General features: G+C 32.4%; 2 protein-coding genes and 1 non-coding gene across 3 annotated transcripts; 1 reads left to right on the forward strand and 2 right to left on the reverse strand.

Annotated features, from left to right (window-relative positions):
• Positions 1-4,514: 4,514 nt before the first annotated feature.
• On the reverse strand, positions 4,515-7,166 carry LOC123217745 (galactoside 2-alpha-L-fucosyltransferase-like). The gene is made up of 2 exons (XM_044638865.1): positions 6,744-7,166; positions 4,515-6,189 (listed from the first exon to the last, which is right to left on the reverse strand). The coding sequence occupies exons 1-2, from the start codon at positions 7,012-7,014 to the stop codon at positions 4,730-4,732; spliced, it is 1,731 nt and encodes a 576-aa protein (XP_044494800.1). The 5' UTR covers positions 7,015-7,166; the 3' UTR covers positions 4,515-4,729.
• Positions 7,167-14,405: 7,239 nt separating this feature from the next.
• On the forward strand, positions 14,406-14,544 carry LOC123217831. Its single transcript, XR_006502566.1, has one exon. It is a non-coding gene; the product is annotated as a small nucleolar RNA snoR137 (small nucleolar RNA).
• A 2,780-nt stretch (positions 14,545-17,324) lies between these two features.
• On the reverse strand, positions 17,325-20,228 carry LOC123215910 (protein SIEVE ELEMENT OCCLUSION B-like). The gene is made up of 7 exons (XM_044636207.1): positions 19,971-20,228; positions 19,787-19,891; positions 19,266-19,714; positions 19,056-19,165; positions 18,815-18,957; positions 18,222-18,713; positions 17,325-18,135 (listed from the first exon to the last, which is right to left on the reverse strand). The coding sequence occupies exons 1-7, from the start codon at positions 20,169-20,171 to the stop codon at positions 17,521-17,523; spliced, it is 2,115 nt and encodes a 704-aa protein (XP_044492142.1). The 5' UTR covers positions 20,172-20,228; the 3' UTR covers positions 17,325-17,520.
• Between the last annotated feature and the right edge of the window lie 1,516 nt (positions 20,229-21,744).

The following is a 21,744-nucleotide window of genomic DNA, read 5'->3' on the forward strand; positions in this document are numbered from 1 at the left end:
TCACATACTTTCAACATAAAGTATATTGAATTATACTTAATTCTAACATCTACTTTTAACTTTTTTCATATTAACCCCATTGACTTACATAATCAATGATATGTTTAAATTCACGATAAGGATGATAAAATGTATCCGATCACATATCTAATTATTGATATATAATCTTTAGCAAACTCAAACCATCTTAAACTATTAAATTAATAATATGACATATATATTTAATATGAAATAATTTACCATGAAATGGAAATATTAGTTCAACATTAATTCTAATATTCTATCAATTTTCTTTTTTGTATTATCAAAAGTATTTGTAAAAATAAAGTTATTAATTTCGTATTCATAAAAAATATTAACTAATGTCCGATAAATTGTAAAACCACTATGTTGATATTCTAATGTTCTAAATGTAATTACCTTTTTACACAACTATCAATTAAAATCAATGTAATATACAGTTATGCATAAATATTCTATGTCTTGATTTGTTGCAGTTTATAAATATGAAGTTATTGAAACAACATCATTAAAATTATTAAGTTTTCTATAATTTTTAATTTAATTAATTCATAATTTATAATGATGTTTGTCCTAAAGGTAGACCTAAAAATTCTTTTAAAGGTTAGTTGAATACTATTTTATATTGTAATACCCTCAGGTATGTTCCAGGGGCATTTATGTCTTTTAACCCTGTTTTGAGATACTTCCAATGTTTTAAATATATATATATATGTTATGTATGGGTGCATTTATATAAATATACATATGTAAATAAATACAAAAAGAAAACAAAAAAAAAAAAAGAGAAAGAGAAAAAGGGAGATAAAACTTAGATAAAGGGAGAGTAAAGTCAACAAAGGCAGCTCATCCCATTTTTTTTCTATCTGTCATCTTCTTCTCCCGTAAAGCTCCAGCAGCCAGCCTCCTTCATGTTCTTTTCTTTTGTTTTGTAAAGCCAAAGGAAGAAATTGAAGAGATATTGGAAGATAAAATAAAAAGAAAAAAAAAAGAAGCACCTTGGAAGCTTTGGTAACCAAAGATCTCCTTCCTTCTCCTTTCATCTATGTTTATATGCATGTTATATGAATATGTTAGTGTGTTTTTGTATTGATTTAAAGTTGTCTTGGTGATAAAGGAAGCAAAACAAAGAGGAGGAAGTCAACTTCCAAAGATTTGGCTTGAAACAAGGTAAGGGGTATCCTCCTTGATATGTTACATGTTTTAGGCTTTTGGTTCCTTGGATCTATGTTATAAATGATGATTTTGATGTTGAGGAATGTTGTTTTGCCATTTGGGATGTCTATATATGTGATTTTGTTCATGGCAGAATGTTGCAGAATATTTACAGTTTTTGCCACTGAGTTCGTCCCATGTTTTGGCTGCCTTATTTGATGAATTATGAGTGCTATTATATCTTGTTGGAAATTTCTTTGAATTATCTTTCCAATTATATATAGCTTGTATGAATTAGAGATCATTTGGACTGTTAAAGATTGTATAAACCAAAAGGACTGCTTTATCAAATAAACAGGGGAGGCAGTTTTTGCCACTGACTTTATCTGCTGTTTTGACTGCCTGATTGAATGAATTATGAGTGCTATTATAGCTTGTTGGAAAGATCTTTGAATCCTCTTTTCAACGATATAAAGTTTGTATGAATTAGAAACCGTTTGGGCTGTTAAATTGTATGAAAAAAATGCTGCCCTGCTAAATGTCTGTTCTGTGAACAGTATTTCGTAATTTTATCACTGAGTTTAGCTCATGTTTTGACTGCCTTATCTATTGAATTATGAGTGCTATTATAGCTCGTTGGAAAGATCTTTGAATCCTCTTTTCAACGATATATAGCTTGTATAAATTAGAAACCGTTTGGGATGTTAAATTGTATGAAAAAGAAGGCTGCCCTGCTAAATGACTGTTTAGTGAACAGTGTTTCATAATTCTGGGCAAGAAAAAAAGAAAGAAAGAAAGAAAGAAAGAAAAGGAAGAAGAAAGGAAAGAAAGGAAGGGAAAGGAAAGGAAAGAAAAGAAAAGAAAAGAAGAAAAGAAAAAGAAAGAAAAACAAGAAAAAGAATTTGGGGCTCAAGATTTAGGGGTCGTCCCAAGAGTAATGTCTGGTGCGTTATGAATAAATTTAAATGGAAGCAAAATTAGTAAGATATAAGACCCGCATGCATGCTATAAACTATGAGGGGACACTTTACACTACACCGCCCGCAGTAGGGCATATTCGCAGTAGGACACGTCCGTAGTAGGACATAGACCCCCAGTAGGGTCCACTCGCAGTAGAGCATGCTCGCAGTATAGCTTAATTCAGAGTTAGAAATAGTGTAGTGAAAGAAAAAGAGCTTGAACTTAGAAAAGTGTCAAATCCCTATAGTTAGCTTCTAGAAATTATTAAATAGACACCAGATGGGACAAAGTATGACCCAAATAGTAAAGAGTGAACTAAATTACCCCCTTAATCTCTCATAGAGGTTAGGATGTGAGGTTGAATCCCAAAAGTGAGTTAGAACAAGAAAAAAGAAAAGAAAAGATAGGTTACTTGATTCTTTCCCCTTACTGAGTGTTCTTATCACTCACTCCCTTTTCTTTCCTGATTGTAGGTACAAGTGATCGAGGTAGCTACGAGGCAGGGTCAGGTCAACGTAGGTAAATCCTGCTGGAGCAGGTTATCTCTGGTTTATATTATATGCATACAGTGGCATGTTTTTATCGACTTTTGACTTTTTGAGATTATGGTACAGTTACATATGATTACTCCCTGTTTTCAGATACTTTCAGATGAGTCTTCATATGAATATATACATCTTTTGTTCGCTTCCAGAGTTTTAGTTTTCTTAGAATACTTCCTAAACACTTTTAATGATGCGTTTATTTTAAAGTATTTTTAAAAAGAAAAAAAATAGACGCTACGAATATTAATTCGTAACATTTCTCCTTCGGTGGGTAGTACTTCTAGGGAGGGATGTTACATATATCATTCATTCTAAAATTTCATTTTTAATATAAGAAAATGGTTGGTCAAAAGCTATAACACACCTAACCATATAGTCTCGTATTTTAGTTTGATCATAGATGAAATAAAACATTTCTCCAATGCGCTTGAAACCACTTAGCCACTTGTTGTACTAGTGCCAACGCCAACGGATCGTGATCGAGTGAAGACAATTTGTCATTGTCCTCTCATCTCATGTGAAAATTTTGTTACAATAATCCATAATATGTCGACAAAGATGATCGGTGCTACCTAAATTGACACACATCAAATATGAACCGCAATGTTTGTGCACTGTCCATTAAATTAATTTTTCTTTGATCGTTTCTTGTATTTAATCAAAGTGATCTCACATCATAAATTTTTTGCTTTCCTTATTTTCTTGTTGAGCCTATGACCGTCCTATTTTCCCGTGTTGGTGCTCTTGTTTCACATACATCAATAATAATATTATCAATGCTATAATATTCAAATATATTGAATTTATTTGAGTCTAGACTTATTTTTAATATTTTGATGAGTGAAGAATTGTGATCAATTGATAAAATTGAAATAAAAACGAAAACTAAATTTTAAACACAGAAATATTGATAGTGAATTCAAAGAGTATAAAAATGAGAGATTGTGTGAGATTGAGAAGAATGAGAGATTGAGAGACTTAGAGTATGAATTTTGGGAGGGGACGGGGGTTTATTTAAAAAAAATTTTGAAAAAAAAAAAGGCCACGTCAATAGCTATTGGCTTGGGCAAATGGCTTTTACGGCCCACATAATTTTTTCAAAATTTTTAGTGGCTACAGTGTCATCCAGCGCAGCTTGTGACATGACCTTTTACGGTTGCGGACTATCCCACTAGTGTCGGCCCAAAGAAAAAGGGGCCTAGGTTGACTTGGCCCTTTTGTTATCTTTAATTCTACTTATCACGAGTTTAGGTAAGTTTTCACAAATATCGTTCCTTTTATTGATTTGATATATGATTTTGGCTTTGATGAACTCACCTTCTTTTTTTATATTCTCCACTTTCTAAGTTGGAAAGCGGAAACTAACTGCAAATTCAACCCATAAGTCACCCCAGTATTTTCAGAAACCAGTCCACAAGTTGTTGGCCCTTGGTTACTTTCTGCTAAACTGTCAGTTTTAAGCTCATGTAAAACAGGATTAAGCCATATAATCGTGGAAATTTTAGACGCCTTACGAACAGGTTGAAACTCAATACGACTGACGAACCTTGAGTTCACATAACCAGGACAAAAGACCCCTTGAAGCAATCCAAAACATAGACACTTAAATGATCCAAAATATGAAGTTGCCACTTAAATGATCTTATGAAAAAAAAACACTTGCCCATTTTCAGTTGGCCTTGCTGCTATATTTATCAGTTAACTTTTTGATTTCTTATGTTTTTCAAATGGATTCCTTTTTGATGCATCTGATATCCCTATATTTATATAGATTTATGCATAATCAGAAGGTTCCTATCCAAAGCACAACTATATACACACACACACACACACAGTTCCAGTGGATGTTAAATAACTATGAAAAAGAACAGTTCTACTATGGCATTCCCAGTCTGGTAGTAGACACTGAACTCTGTTTGAAACATCTCAGAGCCAAAAGAGAAATAAACAACTGCAAATTAATGAATAACTAGCACTATCACTGACCTCCAATTGAAAATTAATCTATTTTATCCAGAATCCTAAGGAACTTCAGCAACAACGGGTGATTATAGCTCATCATGACCATCTACCACCTTAAGACCCCAACTCATATCTTCACAATGTTTCACATGGGGAACAACTAAACCTGTATCAATTCCTTTTTTGGCCTTGCAATCATAAAAGGGAGGAGCGTGAAAGCAAGGCTCCATTGACATTGCCCTTTGACAAGGTGGGTCTGGAGCTGTCCTATTTTCAGGCTTGTAGAGGATCCATGGCCTCAAACCTCCAAGACCCTGAGCTACATAGCCAAATGTAGACCATGAGCTTGTGACCAACACATCAGTCAAACTGAGGAGATACATTTCGGCCCAGGCCTTCCTGTTGTGCAACCCTTTCTCTGTCTGTTGATACTCTTCATGACTTGGCTGATAAAACCCAACAAAATCACCAGAAACAGTCGGATGTTCCCAGTACATGTTTCTCATGATCTCATAGTATCCAGAGTTCAAAGATGTCATTAGAACAGCCTTCAATTTAGGCTTTTCTGATAGACTGACAACAGATTCTTGCATGTTGACTTTGGGCAGCAACTTCTCATTCAGAATACAGGCAAGAATTTGATCGATTACATGTTTATATGGACCAACATCACTATCAAAAACTCTAATTTGAATTCCAAGCCTCTCATCAGCCTTGGCTAAGTAAGCTTGATAGTACCTTGTGATTAGGCCCCATACATGGTTCGAGGGGTGGAAAAGATACCGACCCAAGTGGTGGAAAACAGTTCCTTTCTCAGGAAATAGTCTACCAAGTTCATGCTCAAAAGATTGGATCAGAAAGAGTGAAGGCACAAAATAGTTGTTTGTTTTCATAATCAACCAGGGAACTTTTGCCAAAAATGCCTGATTTTCATCACAGAAAAAGAGTTTATCATGATCTCCATAATCGTGAGCAAGATGGAGATATAAATAGGATGGCACTAATTCTGTTGAAGTGTTAATGATGTTATTCTTCAGCATTTTTCCAAAACAGTGAGGAGAGTCCTGATTGAAGTCCTTGAACTTAGGGGTGATAGGAAAATCCTGGGGTAGCAACCATGATTTATCTGGAAATGGCTCACAGAAGAGATCAGCCATGTCCTTTCCTGGATCAACAAGAAGGACTCGGTTTGTAAGAAGAGCATAAAGAAATGCTGAAGCTAGCGTTAGAATCCTGTTTCCCAAGCCACTAAAAGATATCCACACAACATATTTACAATCTGTTGAGCCAATACTATGACTAGACTTAAGTTGTTCCAGGGTTTTATTAAAGGAGAGTGTATAAGGTCCACAGCGTCTATGAAGATCTTCGTAGTTTCTAAGTTTAGAAAGTAGATAAGGAGAAGGCTTATGGGGTGATGTTTTGCGATACAAACATGACTGGTATCTGCTTAGGCAAGAAGCTGCATCAAACCCATCAGCAAGAAGTCCACCAAGCAATTTGTCTTCCAGCAGGTCAGCAGCTTTAAAGTGATCATCAACCGAACCTATGGATTGGAAAGAGATTAGAACATGGTAAACTAAACAAACATTAAATACAATAAGATCACTGATAGTCTAAAAACTTGCACAGATAGATATATCTCTCAAAACTCAGAATGCAGAAAGAAAATGAAACAGAGGATTTAACAGAGATATTAAATGCTGATTTTGACTAATTTCAGCTACCGTTCTTGAGAACCCTATGCTTCTCACTTAGATTGAGCTAGAAAAAAGTAAATGAAAAGCAGAACCATAGAATGTCCTATAATGGACGGTTTTTAACAAAAGCTATCACATATCCATACAAGTTCTAAATTATTTCAAATTAAACTCAGACTACTAAGTTCTACAACTACAATAAGCAAGATCTCATTATATAACAAATTTCATTTCATTAACTTTAATTTAGTTTGCAGTTCACTAACGTGCTAAATTCACTTTGGCTTTAGTAAGAATGCCAAATTTGCATCACATTTTATAGCTCCAACTATTAACATTTAACGTAACATATACGAGCATTTAAAAGAAAAGTTTAACAAGGGAAGAGAGTTTTTCTAACCTGCATTCACCGAAGTGGAGATATTTAGTTGAGGTTCAGCAACCAAAACTCTGGCGTCAGCGAATCCTATGATCTGATCGAACGGCTGGTGACGGAAGATCAAGGAGAGGGTGATGAGGAGCGGAAGAGGTACCAAACAAGCAGCCAAAATCCTGGTAAGCTTCATAGAAGAGAACCAGAATCTCTTCGAAGGAGGTGGTTCGAAATCAAGGAGACGTTGATCTGTAGAGTTGGAGGGAGAAGATCTTCGCCTGAATGAATTCAGATCCATAAACAACTTCCTGTTAGCAACTGAGAGGATTTCTAGTTGATTGAGTTCGATTTGGACTAAGATCTTGTTAGAACGGTCAAACTCAAACCGCCATTCATGGCTTTTATCAGTTTTTTACAACCGCGGAGCAAAAGGGAAAGTCGTTATGATTTTGGAATTATAATAAATTCAAGGTAATTATAAGTTTTTTTTTTTTAAAGTAATTAAAAAAAAAAACACATTTTCCTACCAGGATTGGCCAAAAACCTTTTTCAGACTTATAAAATATAAATATTATTTTCTTATCCAAAATCAAATTCTATTAATAAAAAATAACTTAACATGGTGTTAGAAAATAAAATTATTATTTTATCCTTACTGCCTTATTTTTTAGATTATAATATAACCCAAAATTTATAAAAATTAAATATAAACCATTCAAACATTAAAATTATATAAAAACTCACTTATTTCTCAATGATACATAATTGTATGAATAGAAATATAGATAAAGATGTCAACGACAAATAATCATATATTTAGAGGAGAATTGTATATTTTTAAGAATTTTTTCAAAGGCTTTTTGGAAATAAAAAAAGTGTGGAGTGCTTTTTAAATTTTTTAAATTTCAATATATTTATCAATAGTTTAAAAAATGACAACTATATTCTTAAAAAAAGACTAAAACATAATAAATTAGCGGTATAAATATCATATTATAAACTATTATGGTCATAATATTATTTCCAAAGTATGGGGTGAATATGATAATTTTTTAAGGTTGGTATCAGGGCTAGGTTTTTCAAAAGATTTCAAGGATTGATTTGTAAATTTTTAAACCTTTTAAGAGTTAAATTATTATGTTTAAAATGTTTGAGTATGATTTGTAAAGAAGTTATTTTTTTAATTTTTTTCGTCATTAATGAATGCTAAAATTATTATTTTGCACTTATAACGTTTGTGATTTTTTTTAAAGCCAAAGGACTTATTCTAACTCAAAGTATCATGTTTTCCCAAGTTTTTATTTTTTAATTTTAAAAATTTCTTTTGCCTACTCATAAACACTTAAGTATGTTAGTTTTAAGAGCAAAATCGTTATTTCATATGTAATATTAAAAATGAACTTAAATTTTATCTCATTTCCCCCTACAAACCCTAAAAATAAACTATTTCACCCCTAAATCAAGTTTTAAAAAATGACATTTCCCCCTAGTATTTAGTTTTCAAACTTTGAGGCCATCGTCGATGGCATTTCCCTCTAACAATTTCTGTCTTTTCACCTAGACATTCGATCGATGTTGATTAAAGTTGGGAAGACAAAGAGTTTCGTTGAGAAGACGAGGCTCATTGTCTTTCTAGACAAAGACGAAGATCTTCTCTTCATTTGGAAAAACAATCGTCTTCTTAGAAGAAGACAAGGAAGATGAGATCTTCATCTTCTTGGCTTAAATTGATACCGATTGAACGTCTAGAAGAGAGAAATGAGATCGTTGGAGGGAGAGAAAATGTTGAGAAGGAGAGGTCACCGACGATGACACTGAAGTTTGAAAACTAAACTCTAGGGGTGAAATGTCATTTTTTAAAACTTGACAAATAGTTTATTTTTAAGGTTTATTGGGGGGTAAAATAAGATAAAATTTTATCATACGGTATGATATGATATAATATAGATAAAAAATGTATGTATTTTAAGGTATATTGAAAATTGATACAACATAATATACATATTATACTATACAATATGGTGTACATATCATATTATACGATATGTATTGGTTTGTATCAGTAAAATTAATGATATAAATCGATACATATTTTTAGACTAAATTGAGCGGGTCAAATTCAAAAATGGGTCACCGAATTGGATACAAATAAAACTAGTTTAAAAAATTATTTTATTAATTTAAATTTTTTAATTTTTTAAAATTTATCTTAACTTAAATTGATAAACATGTTAACAACACTCTACTATTTGTTGTCTCTATTCAATAACTTTACTTTCCAAATCCCTAATTCGAAAAGTATTAAACATTTTGTAAGTTATTAAATAGTGCATAAAGGTAAATTAATTCATTTTTTTGCTTTATGTACATGTTAAATGCTTACAATAATCATACAAGGACAAAAGAATTATATTATATGTGCCAACAACCCAACACATGAGAAAAGAAATGTTTGCTTTTGTCTCATTCTTCATTCTTTTAATAAAAAGATGGAAGCTTTAAAGCCTTTAATTGAAACATGAAAGAAATATGATTGTTGGGTGAAGTCGTGGTCCCCTAATAATAAAGTTACAATAAAAAAAATGCAAATCTTTTTAAACAACCATTGTAACTAAACTTTTTCAATATGAATGTAAAATTTGTCAATTTTTAATTGAAGAATTTGTTTAATATGAATGTTATACCTCACATATTCATAATGGTTATGTATGTTATATAAAATTTAATGGTGAGACTTTATTCATATTTTTATAATATACTAACAATCATGAGAGGAAGTGTTAGAATAGCAAAATGCCCATTGATCTCAACCAAGAAGCTTTAAAAATTTCTTTGGAACATTTTTTTTGGGATATTTAAAATAAAAAAACCACGTTTTGGGTCTGCCAATACATTTTTACCACACTTTTTTCTATTAAATAATTATATCACTTTGTTAGTTAAATACCAAAACTACCATATCTTCATCTTTATAAACACAAGTAACAGACATTTTTTTCAACAGTGGAAAAACAAAATATATTTTTAAAAATTTATGCCGATAATTCATCCTAATCAAGGTTAGTATTGATTTATACCCATTTCTTCTATATCTGTTGGTGTAATAGTTTCAAACCAAAGATTGTATACTGAAGTAGTTGATTTACCATAAGATTTAGTAAGTAATGTAGTTAGCAAATTTGTATAAACAGTAACATTTAGTTCGTATTTTGTTTGTTGAATGTTGTTACATATGTATGTTAAAGAAGTTAGAGTATTGATTGGTAGGTTAAATGGGACATGGATATTAATTGAAAACGGTGTTTGTAGTTTGCTTTTCTGAATGATAGGAAGAACAGAAATAATGATAGGATCCAGGCTATAGGCAAGATCCCCTTATTACTTCGAGATTGCCTACAACTCGCTTGCTCCTTTTTCAATAGAAACTTTGAATGTTTGCTTAACAAATACATGTAGGTAAAAATGGAAAAGGCCAAATTTATTATTTGTTGCGAAAGGAATTGGATTACATGTGAAGATAATGTAGTGAAATATGTTAGTGGGAAGGAGAGACCGATCTGTATTAACACAAATGTTGATTTTAAAGGATTTGTGGACAAAATATGCAATCGCTTAAGATTTGATCAGAGTCAGGCAAATGTCCACATATTTATCATGGGTGATGCATCAATGGGTCCAATTGAGATAAAAAATGATGATGATCTTGAGTATGTGATGATCAAAGCAAAAAGTTTATGAGGATCGATAAAAACTTTTTGTTACTGAAACTTTTATTGAAGAAAGAGACAATCAATTAGATTAAGAGGTTCATATGGTAGAAAGAGAGGATCATCGTTCAAAAAGAAAGGATCATCACTCATACGATTGGGCAGAAGCATAAATTTTTAAGAGTATGGTGTGAATAATGATGATGGAGATAATGATAACGATATGGATGAAAATTATAATGCTCAAAGTCTCATAAATCCAAAACCGTATTAAAAAATGACATTAAGTTGGTTAGTACTAAACATAAAATGTTAACCAATTATTTGTTAGAATGGTAAAACGTTACTTGGAACGCAACAGGAAAACCCATAACTGGGTAATTGACAATGGAGGGTGGCCTTGTGTATGCATCATACTTATGTAGGTAGTACTCATATCTTTCATTTATACCTTGCCACTTGGACTCTACTATCTTATTCCATGACAACACACCTCATGAATATCGACTAAATGCATCTAGATCATCAAGGAGATATAACATTTGATTCGATACCACATTGCTATTGCCTACCTCCAAAAGGAAGAAATGTGTTAAATACAAAACACAACCTTTATGACATCCTCATCATTATCACCCTAAATTTGGTCATCAACTGCACCCTCGATATCTTGATACTGTAAGATATACTAAGCCTTGGAAAGTATTGTAGCATTAATCTAAGAGTTCCTAAGCAATTCATGTAGTGCAAAACATATGTGTCATCACCAAATAAAAGACTACTCACAAGTGCAAACTCTATCAGCTAGAAACATACTTCCACACAGTTTATTTGGAACCATAGTTTTCTATCATGTTGCCTCCAGTTAATTAGACAGAAAAGCATAATATACATCAGAATGACACTAAAGCGAGTCTCCTCTAAACCCAAAAATCGACCAAAACAGGTCATTTGAAATATCTCTCGTTACATCATTGTCAATTTCTAGTTTATGATGCTAACAACATCAATCTTCATTCAGACGGTTATTTGTGCAATAAATTTATACGCTTCATGAAACTTGTATACTCTATCTTGGATATTGATTTGGTGCTCTTGCAATACAAATGGAAAACAAATAAAAGAAAAACAAATACCACAAACCTGCATCGACTAGCGGCTTCTCTTTTTATTTTATTTTTATTTTTATTTTTAATTTTTGATCAACACTACTGAAAAGAATCGAAATTGAATAATTGTTGCCTTGTTTGTTTTTTAATTTTAATTTTATTTTTTTATCAACACTACTAAAAAAAGCAAAAAAAATTGAAATTTAATAATTGTTTTCTTATTTATTATTTATTTTTATTTCTATTTTTTTGATCAATATTACTAAAAAAAAAATCGAAATAGAATATTTGAAAATAATAAATAAATAATATAAATAGATAGAAGAATTCAAAAAAGCAAAAATAAAAGGATAAGATCGCCTATTGGGCAATGTTGCCTACTAGGTGATATCGCCTAGTAGGCAACATCCAGGATACTACCTAGTGGGTGATATCCTATCAGTATTCCCCAATAAGAGGTGATATCTAGAGTATCTTCAAAATTTTTTTAGAATCAACTTCTCAAATTAGCAAAAACCAAATCAAAATTAATTATCATACACCCAAACTACATCATCAACACAAAAAAAATCTCATCTTGTATAAATCTATTCATACACCAATACCAAAAACCAAAATTTATTGTACATTAACAAAATTGTAGCAAACAAATCTAAGTAGAAAACATTAACCCACAAAACTCAGTGTGTCATTATTCCCTAATCGGCCAAATTTAGACAAAGATTCGGTGGATGAACCATTCGATGTCATCGGCATTGGTGGTACAGTGTTCATTGTTGGCGTTGGTTCTCCTTCTCATCGGTGTAGGTATTTGTGTTGGTTGCTTCTTCTTCTTCACGTGGTGGCTTTGTCTTCTTCATCGTGGAAGCTTCAAATATTTGGTGGAGGCTTGGAAGGGAGAAGAAAATCTTTCAATTAATTTGGTGGAGGCTTGGAAAAAGATAAAATTTTTTAATAAATTTGAGAAGGTGAATACCTATATGCTTTTGCAGGGATTCTACTGCTTTGAAAATATGTATAAATAGGACAATTGTACAATATTCAAACTTTTCTTTATCATTGGGGTATTTTTGAAACTGTACATTACTTATGATATATTTGTTATATATATATAAAATATGATAAAAATATATAGATGGCCTAGTTTTTTAATATCCCTTTTTTTTTTGGTGTGGTGTGGACACAATATTGTGAGATAATTTTCTTCATATTTGATTCTACTGATTTAAATTCATGCAGAAGACCTTAAGTTACAAGATAGCGAATCCAAGTCTTTCATGTGTTGTCTTGTCAGTATTTGATAACTGTCAGTTCTAGCTTCTTTCACCTTTGTTGCCCTGAACCCAACCAGAAGCCTCTCATTTGGCAAGACGTAGGCTAAGTTCTGCCAAACCTGCGTTTGACTTAAATTGTTTTTCACCAATTAATAAAAAATTATATTATATTAATTCATTTTGTATATATATATAATATATATATATATATATATATATATATATATATATATTATATACATATATATTATTATATAATTAAATATTATTTTATCTTTAATTTAAAATTAATCAATCACATAATAATACATATAAAATATATATCTATTTATATACTAAAATAAGTAATTCATTTTACGTCAAACTTAATTAGTTTATTAATTTTTCATTCCATTATTGTTGTAACCTCTTCTAAAGCTTTTTATATTTTATTAAATTTCCTAACAAGTTTATGTCCAAAATTTTGCCATTCAACTACAACCATAATTCCTACTGAAAACTTTCGATTCAAAGTTTTCTTGACAACCAAACAATACTTGCTTAAAAAATCCCAACAGAAAACAATGCTTCTTTTTTTCACACACAAATTTTTCCGGTCATATTTATAAACACCCAAAGTTAGATGAAGTAAATTAGCTAAAAAAATGAAAATTTCAAATGATATTATTCATATACATAAAAAACAAAACCCAAATCTTAAATGCCATGTATGAACATAAAATCCAAAACCTATATCCCAGGTGTGGAAACGAAATTTTTCTACATTTCTTTGCACCACAGTCTAATAAAAAGGATTTTAAGTTTCAACAATTATACTGTACAAACCATTTGCCTGTAATCAAAAACAAAAAACACAACACAAGCTACCAAATCAAAAGAACGCCGAACACAAGTAAAAATCCATTTGATAACAATTACAAATAAAGAAAAAAACCCATTTAAAGAATATGAAAATGTGAAGATGGAGAGATGTGAAAATTTAAAAAGTATAGAAGAATGAAGATGAAAATGGTTTATATTATTAGATCTTCAATTCGGAAGTTCAAATTAAAATTTGCTATAAACCCTTGGCAAAAAGGATGGGCTTACTTTCCGCTAGGCCCAAGAATGGATTTTAAATGACATTTTTGTAATTCTATCCACTTTTAAGCCTCCTAAAAAACCCTAGGCCGCGCGGCCACAGGCACTTCACTGATCAAAAGAAGAAAAACCCTAACCACCACCCCTTTATATAAGGGCAAGGTTCAGATCTGCATCTTAGAAGATTGTCTATTACAGTTCTATACCTCCAACTTATTATTATTTTTTTAAAGGTTTTTTCATGGCATTGAGTTATTTCTTCGGTTTATAATTCTATAGTTCGATTTTCCGAGTAGTCGCTTTTGATAGGCGTTACGTTCTTCGTCTGATTTACCATTCTTGAGGGACGTGTCAACGAAAGCGTAGATCAATTTCAATTCCCGCCGTATTGTATTGTATTGTTTTATACAGGCTACGGTTGATTGCAGTAGTTTGTTCGGTGGGTGGATTGTGCCATTTTTATTTTATTTTATTTTATTTTTTTGTGATTTAATTAACGCAATTAGTGATCGTTGTTGGGTTGCTTCTTACTGGTGAACTCTCTCTGATAATTAATGTGAGATGTTCATGTTTCCGAAGCATAGATTAAAAAATCTTTGCCAGTTTTAAACAGCTCTGCGTATTCTTGCGCAGTTGCTACCTGTCTCCTGGTATATTTCTGTTAATCACATTTATAACTTTTCTAGTCTGTGTTTTGTCTGATTATTCATAAAAATATAAAAAATCAATGGTTTCTTCTTTGGTTGATCTGGGTTGCATTTTTCAGTTTGTGCTTGTTTAAATAATGTATTTTTGATGAGAAGTTATGTTTCCAATCAGGAGGAGTAGAAATTTTTTTTATAAAGATATCTAGACTAAATTTGCAGAAATCAATCTTATTTTACAGTTCTTGCAGCGTAATTCTCAAATTACAAATGATGCTTACAGGATATTTGAGCAAGTTCTATAAACAAAACTGAAATTGTTTTTAACTGAAAATACGAATTAGAAACATGAATTATGTTTGGCTACCAAAAGTCTTATTTCAGAATTAAGTTCAATGGATGGCACGAGCCAAGATGGAACCATGCCTGGGTGAAGCATGGCATATTATATGAAAATTACATTATATATTATTACAAGAAGTAATCCCAAAAATAGCAAATAAAATTACATGAGCATGGGCAAAACAGATACTTACAACAGGGCAATAAAAAAAGAGAAGCTTGAGTGGGTTGTGTTAGGTGAAACCGTGAAATAGGAGATTGAAAAACCTGTAACAACATCAACAAAATCTCCCAAAATTGAAGCTTAGCTGGTAAAAATAAGAGGGATTGAGTGGGCTGTGTTAGGTGCAAAACCATGAAAGAAATGATTGAGTGCATTGAGCAGTTGTTATTTTGGGAATGTTTTTTAAGTTAATCTAGTTAGGGATTTAGGGCATTGACTTGGTCAAACTTAGTTTTAACAGGGTTTGCCTGGTTTGGCCAATTTATTGATTTTGACTAGATTTGATCGAGTCAATATATAAATCAGATTTTAGTGTAAACCGCATCGGACTTGGAATGATATTCGACTCTTTGAACTGATTGGTTTAGTCTGATTTTGAAAACCTTGCTTGAAAGGATAAGACGGATGCAATGATATGTGGTTTGAACTTCCTTAAGACGATCATTTAGTGCACGCACAAAACCCTTTGAGTACACATTTGACTTACATGAATCAAAATCTATTAAAGTTCGCACAATGGTTTCACCCTTGGTCATGTCTTTTCCTGACAAAACAATAATAAAATTAATTGTATACAAATATGTATGCATTTATATATCAAATGATTGAATGATTTTAAATTAAAGATAAAATATAAAGTAACATATAATCACATAATGATACATATGACACTTTTAGACAAATCTCACATTGATAAAACAAATAAAAAAGATGTTGGGTCTATTTGTACTGTGTTTGTGTATACCATATTGGTTATGGATGAAAAGATTTGACTAATTAAATAACTTGTGAACTTCTCAAACTATCAATATGTATTTTAAGTTATAAAGCTCAAAAGCAAAACTATGCTATTGAATCAGGGATGTTAAATGTATATTTATTTATGTGTCTAAAGTTGATACGTATAACATTGTTTAATATGGAAAGAGTGTGGAAAATGATCCTTTAATGCAAGAAATAGTGACAATGCTTACCTTTGATGTGACTGATCAAAGATGACTTTGTTTTGCAAGTAATGTTATGCGTAACTATTTTTGAGCTTTTGATGTGAGTGATCAAAGATGACTTTGTTTTGCACGCAATGTTATGCATGCTTATCTTTGAGTATACAAATAAATATACACATAATGTATCATTATGTGATTGAATGTTACTTTATTTTTAATTTAAAACCACCATTCATTTAATGACACATATCGAATATGTACCTATTTGTGTACTTAAAAGTGAGTACGTATAGTTTTCATTTGTATTTTCAAAAGTAATAAAACTATGTATATCTACTTTAAGTACATAAATAGGTACACATCAAATATGTACCTATTTGATGTGTATCATTAAGTGAAAAAAGTACACATATGATATATTATCATATGATTGAGTGTTATTTTATCTTTAATTCAAAGTCATTTAATCACTTAGTGACACATATTAAGTATATACTTATTTGTGTACTCAAAAGTGAGTACGTATAGTTTCATATTGTATTCAATAAAACTATACGTACCTATTTTAAATACATAAATGAGTATATATTTAATTATATTATCAAATGATTAAATGATTTTGAATTAAATATATTAAAAAATTTAATCATACAGTGATATATATTATATATGTATTTATTTATATATTTAAAAATACGTCCGTGTAACATTATTAGCACAAAAACTACTGTCATTACTATCTGTCCCATCTTAGTGATTCAAAAACACTTGAAAAGGAAAGTAAACCGAACAAGAAGGAAGTGTGACAACCAACGAAGAAGTGTGACGAAGGACTTGAAAATGCAGGAGTATGGTGAAGAAAAAACATTCATTCCAAATTGTATGAACCTCAAGCTATCTGGATTTTGGTGAGAAATTTTATCAATGATTGCTCTTGTGATTTTAGCAGTATGTAGAGAATGATTGAAAAATGAGTACATATATGGGACTTCCTTTTTAAGAAGTTGAGTCTTATAGTTATGTGTATAAAAGTCCGTGGTAGCATTATTTTTTATAAACCCCCTAATTTTTGGTTTATTTATTGGTGTCCATTCAAATTGCAAATGATTGCTTGTAATATTACTGGATATTTGAACAAGTTCTAAAGAAAAAACTAAAAATATTTTTGATTGAATATGCGAATTAGGCGTTAAGTATAAATTCCAAAGATGAAATCTGGCACAAGAAAATAGTTAAATCAAAAGTTTCTTTCAAGATGAAGCTCAATAGATGGGATCCGATATGATAAAAAAAACATTATATTTTATTGCATGGATGAAAGGGGTAGCAGATGACCAATATATTGGGTCATTACAAGAAGCACACATGCGAGACACAGAAGCAGCAGCAAATAGTAGCATTACTTATTCAATCCTAAACCCAGTCTTTAATAAAGATATTATATATGATATGCTCCATCCGCAGATTGTATAATTTCCTTAATCGTCGCAGCAGCGGTACATGATGAACTTCTCCATGGGACGACCGCATTCAGCACAAACAACCTTTGCTGAAATTGTACCCGTTGTCCCTGGAAGTATAAGACGGTTGCAATGATGAGGAGGTCGGGTTCCCGTCAGATGATCATTCATTGCAGGCACAAAACCTTTTTCCGGCACAGTTGATTTCCATAAATCAAAGTCCGTAAGAGTTTGCAGAATTGTTTCACCCTTGCCCTTGGCCATGTCTTTTCCCTGACAAAACAAAGCCCATCCTTGATCACTCGCATCAAAGCTAAGCATTGTTACTATCTCCTGCATTATAGGATCATTTTCCACACTCTTTCCATGTTGCATTTTGGAGTGCCACATACTCTCCAACCGCACCCAGAAGAACCACACCAGTTCCCAGTCTTGCAGTGTGTTGCTAAGATTCTGCTCATTAATGGTTTTGATGTTTCTCTTTATTTTCTCTCTGGTGTTGTTCTTCCCAACGTATAGCATCTCCAATGGAATCTGTGCAGCTAGTCCAACTGCCTTTGCGATTGTTGTGAATTTCCTTATCCATTCTATGTTTTCTCCACCATACAAGCATATGACCTTTTTATCTTCAATCTGAAATTGCCCCCCAACAAAAAATATGATTATTCAACACAATAAAATTGAGCATAAATTTATGTAAGATGTAATAATATACATACCCAAAGAGGGATAGATTCATCCACAGGTACTGCTAACAACTCGAGTCTCCAAGATTCATCCTTCCAAAGAGCTTCCTCCCTAGTGCTAGTGAAGGGGAATGCAAGGCTTCCCCAAATCCAGAGCATGTGGAGGGCATTGTTGTTGACCACTTTGCCTTGTGGGTCTAAGACAACAAGAATGGCCTTCTTCTTGAACTGCCACACTTCTTTGATGTATTTGATCACAGCTCGGTCAATCATTGTATGGTTATATACAGAGTACCACGGCATTGAATTCTGGAGACTCTCAAATCGTTTTTGCTTATCCTGGGACCATGGAGTTGACCTATCCACAACTGGGATCCACACCACCTCAAACTGACTCTCCATCCTTGGTTGGTTCTGACGTGACTCTCGATACATTTCCTTTAACATGAATATCTCTTCATTGGACACGTCCAAGTCTGAAATCAGGAGCAGAACATTTTTCCTCCTCAGCACTTCGAGGTTCGCCTGTTTATATCATAATGAATTATGCATTATTTCGATTCTCCTCAATCTTAAAGTATCATTTGTTTACTAAAAAATGAATAAAATAAGGGGAATTAGCAGACCGTTCTCTTGGTTGCACCCTCGAGAAGTGGCATTTGATCGTCCTTGGCATAAATCAGTGCCCTCAGGATCTTCATGTTATCCATGTGGGGTTGTTCCATCAGTCGTACAAGTGTTTGATATGCTTCAATATGCCTTTTATCATCTGCATCTCATCCACACTAACATTATTAGTATCTGTTTATGCATATAATCAAATTACATACATGGAAATTATTTTACTTCTTTTCCATAAAGACTCACCAATCAGTTGATAACAGAGATTGAGCTGCTTGTTAAGATGGCTGTGTATGCTCTTGACTTTGTGGGCTAAGCTTGATAATTCCCATGCCTCAGTTGTTGATGTTATGAACCTGATAAGAGCCAAGAGAGTCGATAGTAAAATTTTGGCCGCTTTAGTTTATTTTATTAAACTGAGAACAGATGGAATGGTAAGGATAAACAGAAACATACTCAAAACCCATGCCAACGAGGCCCATAATTTGTGATGCGCAAGCCACAATGCTGCGGATGGTCCAGTAAACGGCAGTAGGAATGTGGGCAGTGGCAGTTAACATTTCTGGCGTGTCAGGGCTAATGTACTGTGATGGAAGCTCTTTGAATTCAACAATGCATTTGGTTACATCTAGCATGGAGTTGATGAGGTTGCTAAGTGCTTCAAACTTTGGTTTCAGTGTGTCGAAGCGTTCTAGTATCTCGGGCAGTTGCTTGAGGAGTGAAACTGATTTGGCTAGTGAGTTGGTCGGGTAAAGTTGTGCCACCACCCAGAATTCCCCGTAGATCAATGCAAATGCAGTCAAAGCTAGCACCACTTTAGCATCCCAAGAGTAGCTTGTAAGAACGTTGAATATTCCCAAAGTTGTTGCATGTGCATCACCACCACCAGAACATTTGCAGGATATCTGAATAAACAAAGAATAAATTAGTTTTTGTTTCCAAGCTAACACAATGAAGAATAGGTGAAACTTCAGAACCTCGCAGGAAATTTTATTGATGGTGAATGACAACAGATCAAGCATGTCGAAAAATCCAGCCTGGAAAGTCTTGTCATCCAATACATCTAGTTGTGTTTGCGTTCCCTGCTTAGTCATAAAATCAATCAGCCAGGCGGTAAATGTAAAATTAGTAGCATATGAATGCAAGAGACAAGATTTACACCTGATCAAAGCCAGGGATAGCAGGGATAGCAGGGATGGCACGACGAAAGATGTCCTCAATGATGTAAAGAAGAGGTTTGACAGCAAATTCACGGCCATCAGGAGCATGAGTGGCCTGAACTTGCCTCATCATTGTAATGTCATCTGAGGTTGAGAACATATGGCGTTCCCTGAGTTGCGTTTTGTGTGGTACAATCTCCATTGATTTGGTAAGATGTTTTAGGTGATGGAAAGTAGAAGACGGGATGAGAGAAAGCCTTTGGTGTGCATTGGTTTACCTCTCTAAGTGGTATATATAGTTCAATAAATGGAACAAAGGGTCACAGAACGTGCTACCTTACTTCCAACTTGGTTTTAAACAAAGAGTACGACCAAAGAAATAAAATTCCAGATAAGATTTGAGCGATGATCCAGGGAACTAAATCTTCTACCTTTACTGTATAAAAGGTTAGTCCCGGGAATCCTACACCTGAAACATTAATTAACTTTAATCCATGCACATAACACGTTCTTCATTACTGCAGCCAATTCCCTAGTTAACAAGTATATATTTGTTTGTTCTTTTTTTCAACTTTTTTCCTCCTTCATTTTCTTCTTCCAAAAGATTTGTCCTGAATGCTGTTTCAGGATTCCAGGTTAAGTTGGAGTGTGGAATTAACGTCTAATGAAATCTATGATAAAAAGCAATAAAATCTACTGCTTTGATATAGTGAGATTTGTGGTTATCCTTCTCTTGCTTTTATGTGTATCTGACATTTTGTAGTACAGAGATTGGTGGCAGTTGAGACCCTCACCTCTAATCGGTTAATATCTGGTAATTTGTTTTCTTGTAACATCAGAGCATTTCATTTTCTATTTCAGGAAATTGAAAAAAAAAAAAAAAAAAAAACAGAAGTGGAAGATCTGACGTTCCAATTTTGTGACATAAGCAGCCTCGGACAATTAAAGAAAAAAAAGAAGCTAGCAGAATAATATTTGATGAGATGCAAAGTGTTTTTGTTCAATCTTCATGTTGCTTTATATGCTTTGTAGTGCTTCCTTACTTGAACCAGGGGATTTTAATATTGTTAAATAGCCAACAGGAAGAATATCGTCCAAAAGTGGTGAAACCCCTTAGATTCTGAAGGAAGATTTGTTGGGGTCTACAAGCAGCTTAACGATATGGGAAAATTCGGAAATGTTATTCATGGCCAAACCATATTTCAAGAGGCATAGAGTTTTGACTCATGAGGCATTCTTGTAAGATTTATAATGGATGAACTAAGTAAAATCATACCATTCTAATTCACAAGATCTATACATATAAATTATAAAATATTAAATTAAATTTTTTAGGAGTATAAAAATATCTGCAACTCCATATAATTTGAATATATAAAGCTGCCAAGATTAACTATCGAGATTCCTTCTCGATGTAACTGCTCTAATGTTTCAAAAACCTTTTTAAATGACAATTTTTAATGGGATAAACTATACTGCATATGATTTTTGAGTAGAGACCTAACCAATATATAATAGATTAATTGACTCTCTCATCAAAGATCTAATAAACCTTAAAACTCATATTGATGTTATTCACCCAAATTATAACTTTTAAGTGTTTTTGATTTATCTTTATTAATTACTCAAACACATTTATAAATTGTTATTGGACTATTAAATTATCCGATTTTATTAAACTAAAATCATAATTAATGTTAACCTACATTATGAAATGTCTAACATTCTTCCATTTGGTTAACATTAATTATTATTATTTTTTAATTTATTTGAAA

Source organism: Mangifera indica, chromosome 5 (genome assembly GCF_011075055.1).
Source record: "Mangifera indica cultivar Alphonso chromosome 5, CATAS_Mindica_2.1, whole genome shotgun sequence".
Taxonomy (NCBI): domain Eukaryota; kingdom Viridiplantae; phylum Streptophyta; class Magnoliopsida; order Sapindales; family Anacardiaceae; genus Mangifera; species Mangifera indica.

Excerpts from the sequence above, each read along its gene's own strand:
- LOC123217745 (XM_044638865.1), bottom strand. The coding sequence starts at position 7,014 with ATGGATCTGAATTCATTCAGGCGAAGATCTTCTCCCTCCAACTCTACA. Across the intron at positions 6,190-6,743 it reads CTCCACTTCGGTGAATGCAG|GTTCGGTTGATGATCACTTT; the intron begins GTTAGAAAAACT and ends TCCAATCCATAG.
- LOC123215910 (XM_044636207.1), bottom strand. The coding sequence starts at position 20,171 with ATGGAGATTGTACCACACAAAACGCAACTCAGGGAACGCCATATGTTC. Across the intron at positions 19,715-19,786 it reads TCAATAAAATTTCCTGCGAG|ATATCCTGCAAATGTTCTGG; the intron begins GTTCTGAAGTTT and ends TTGTTTATTCAG. Across the intron at positions 19,166-19,265 it reads CTCGTTGGCATGGGTTTTGA|GTTCATAACATCAACAACTG; the intron begins GTATGTTTCTGT and ends GGCTCTTATCAG.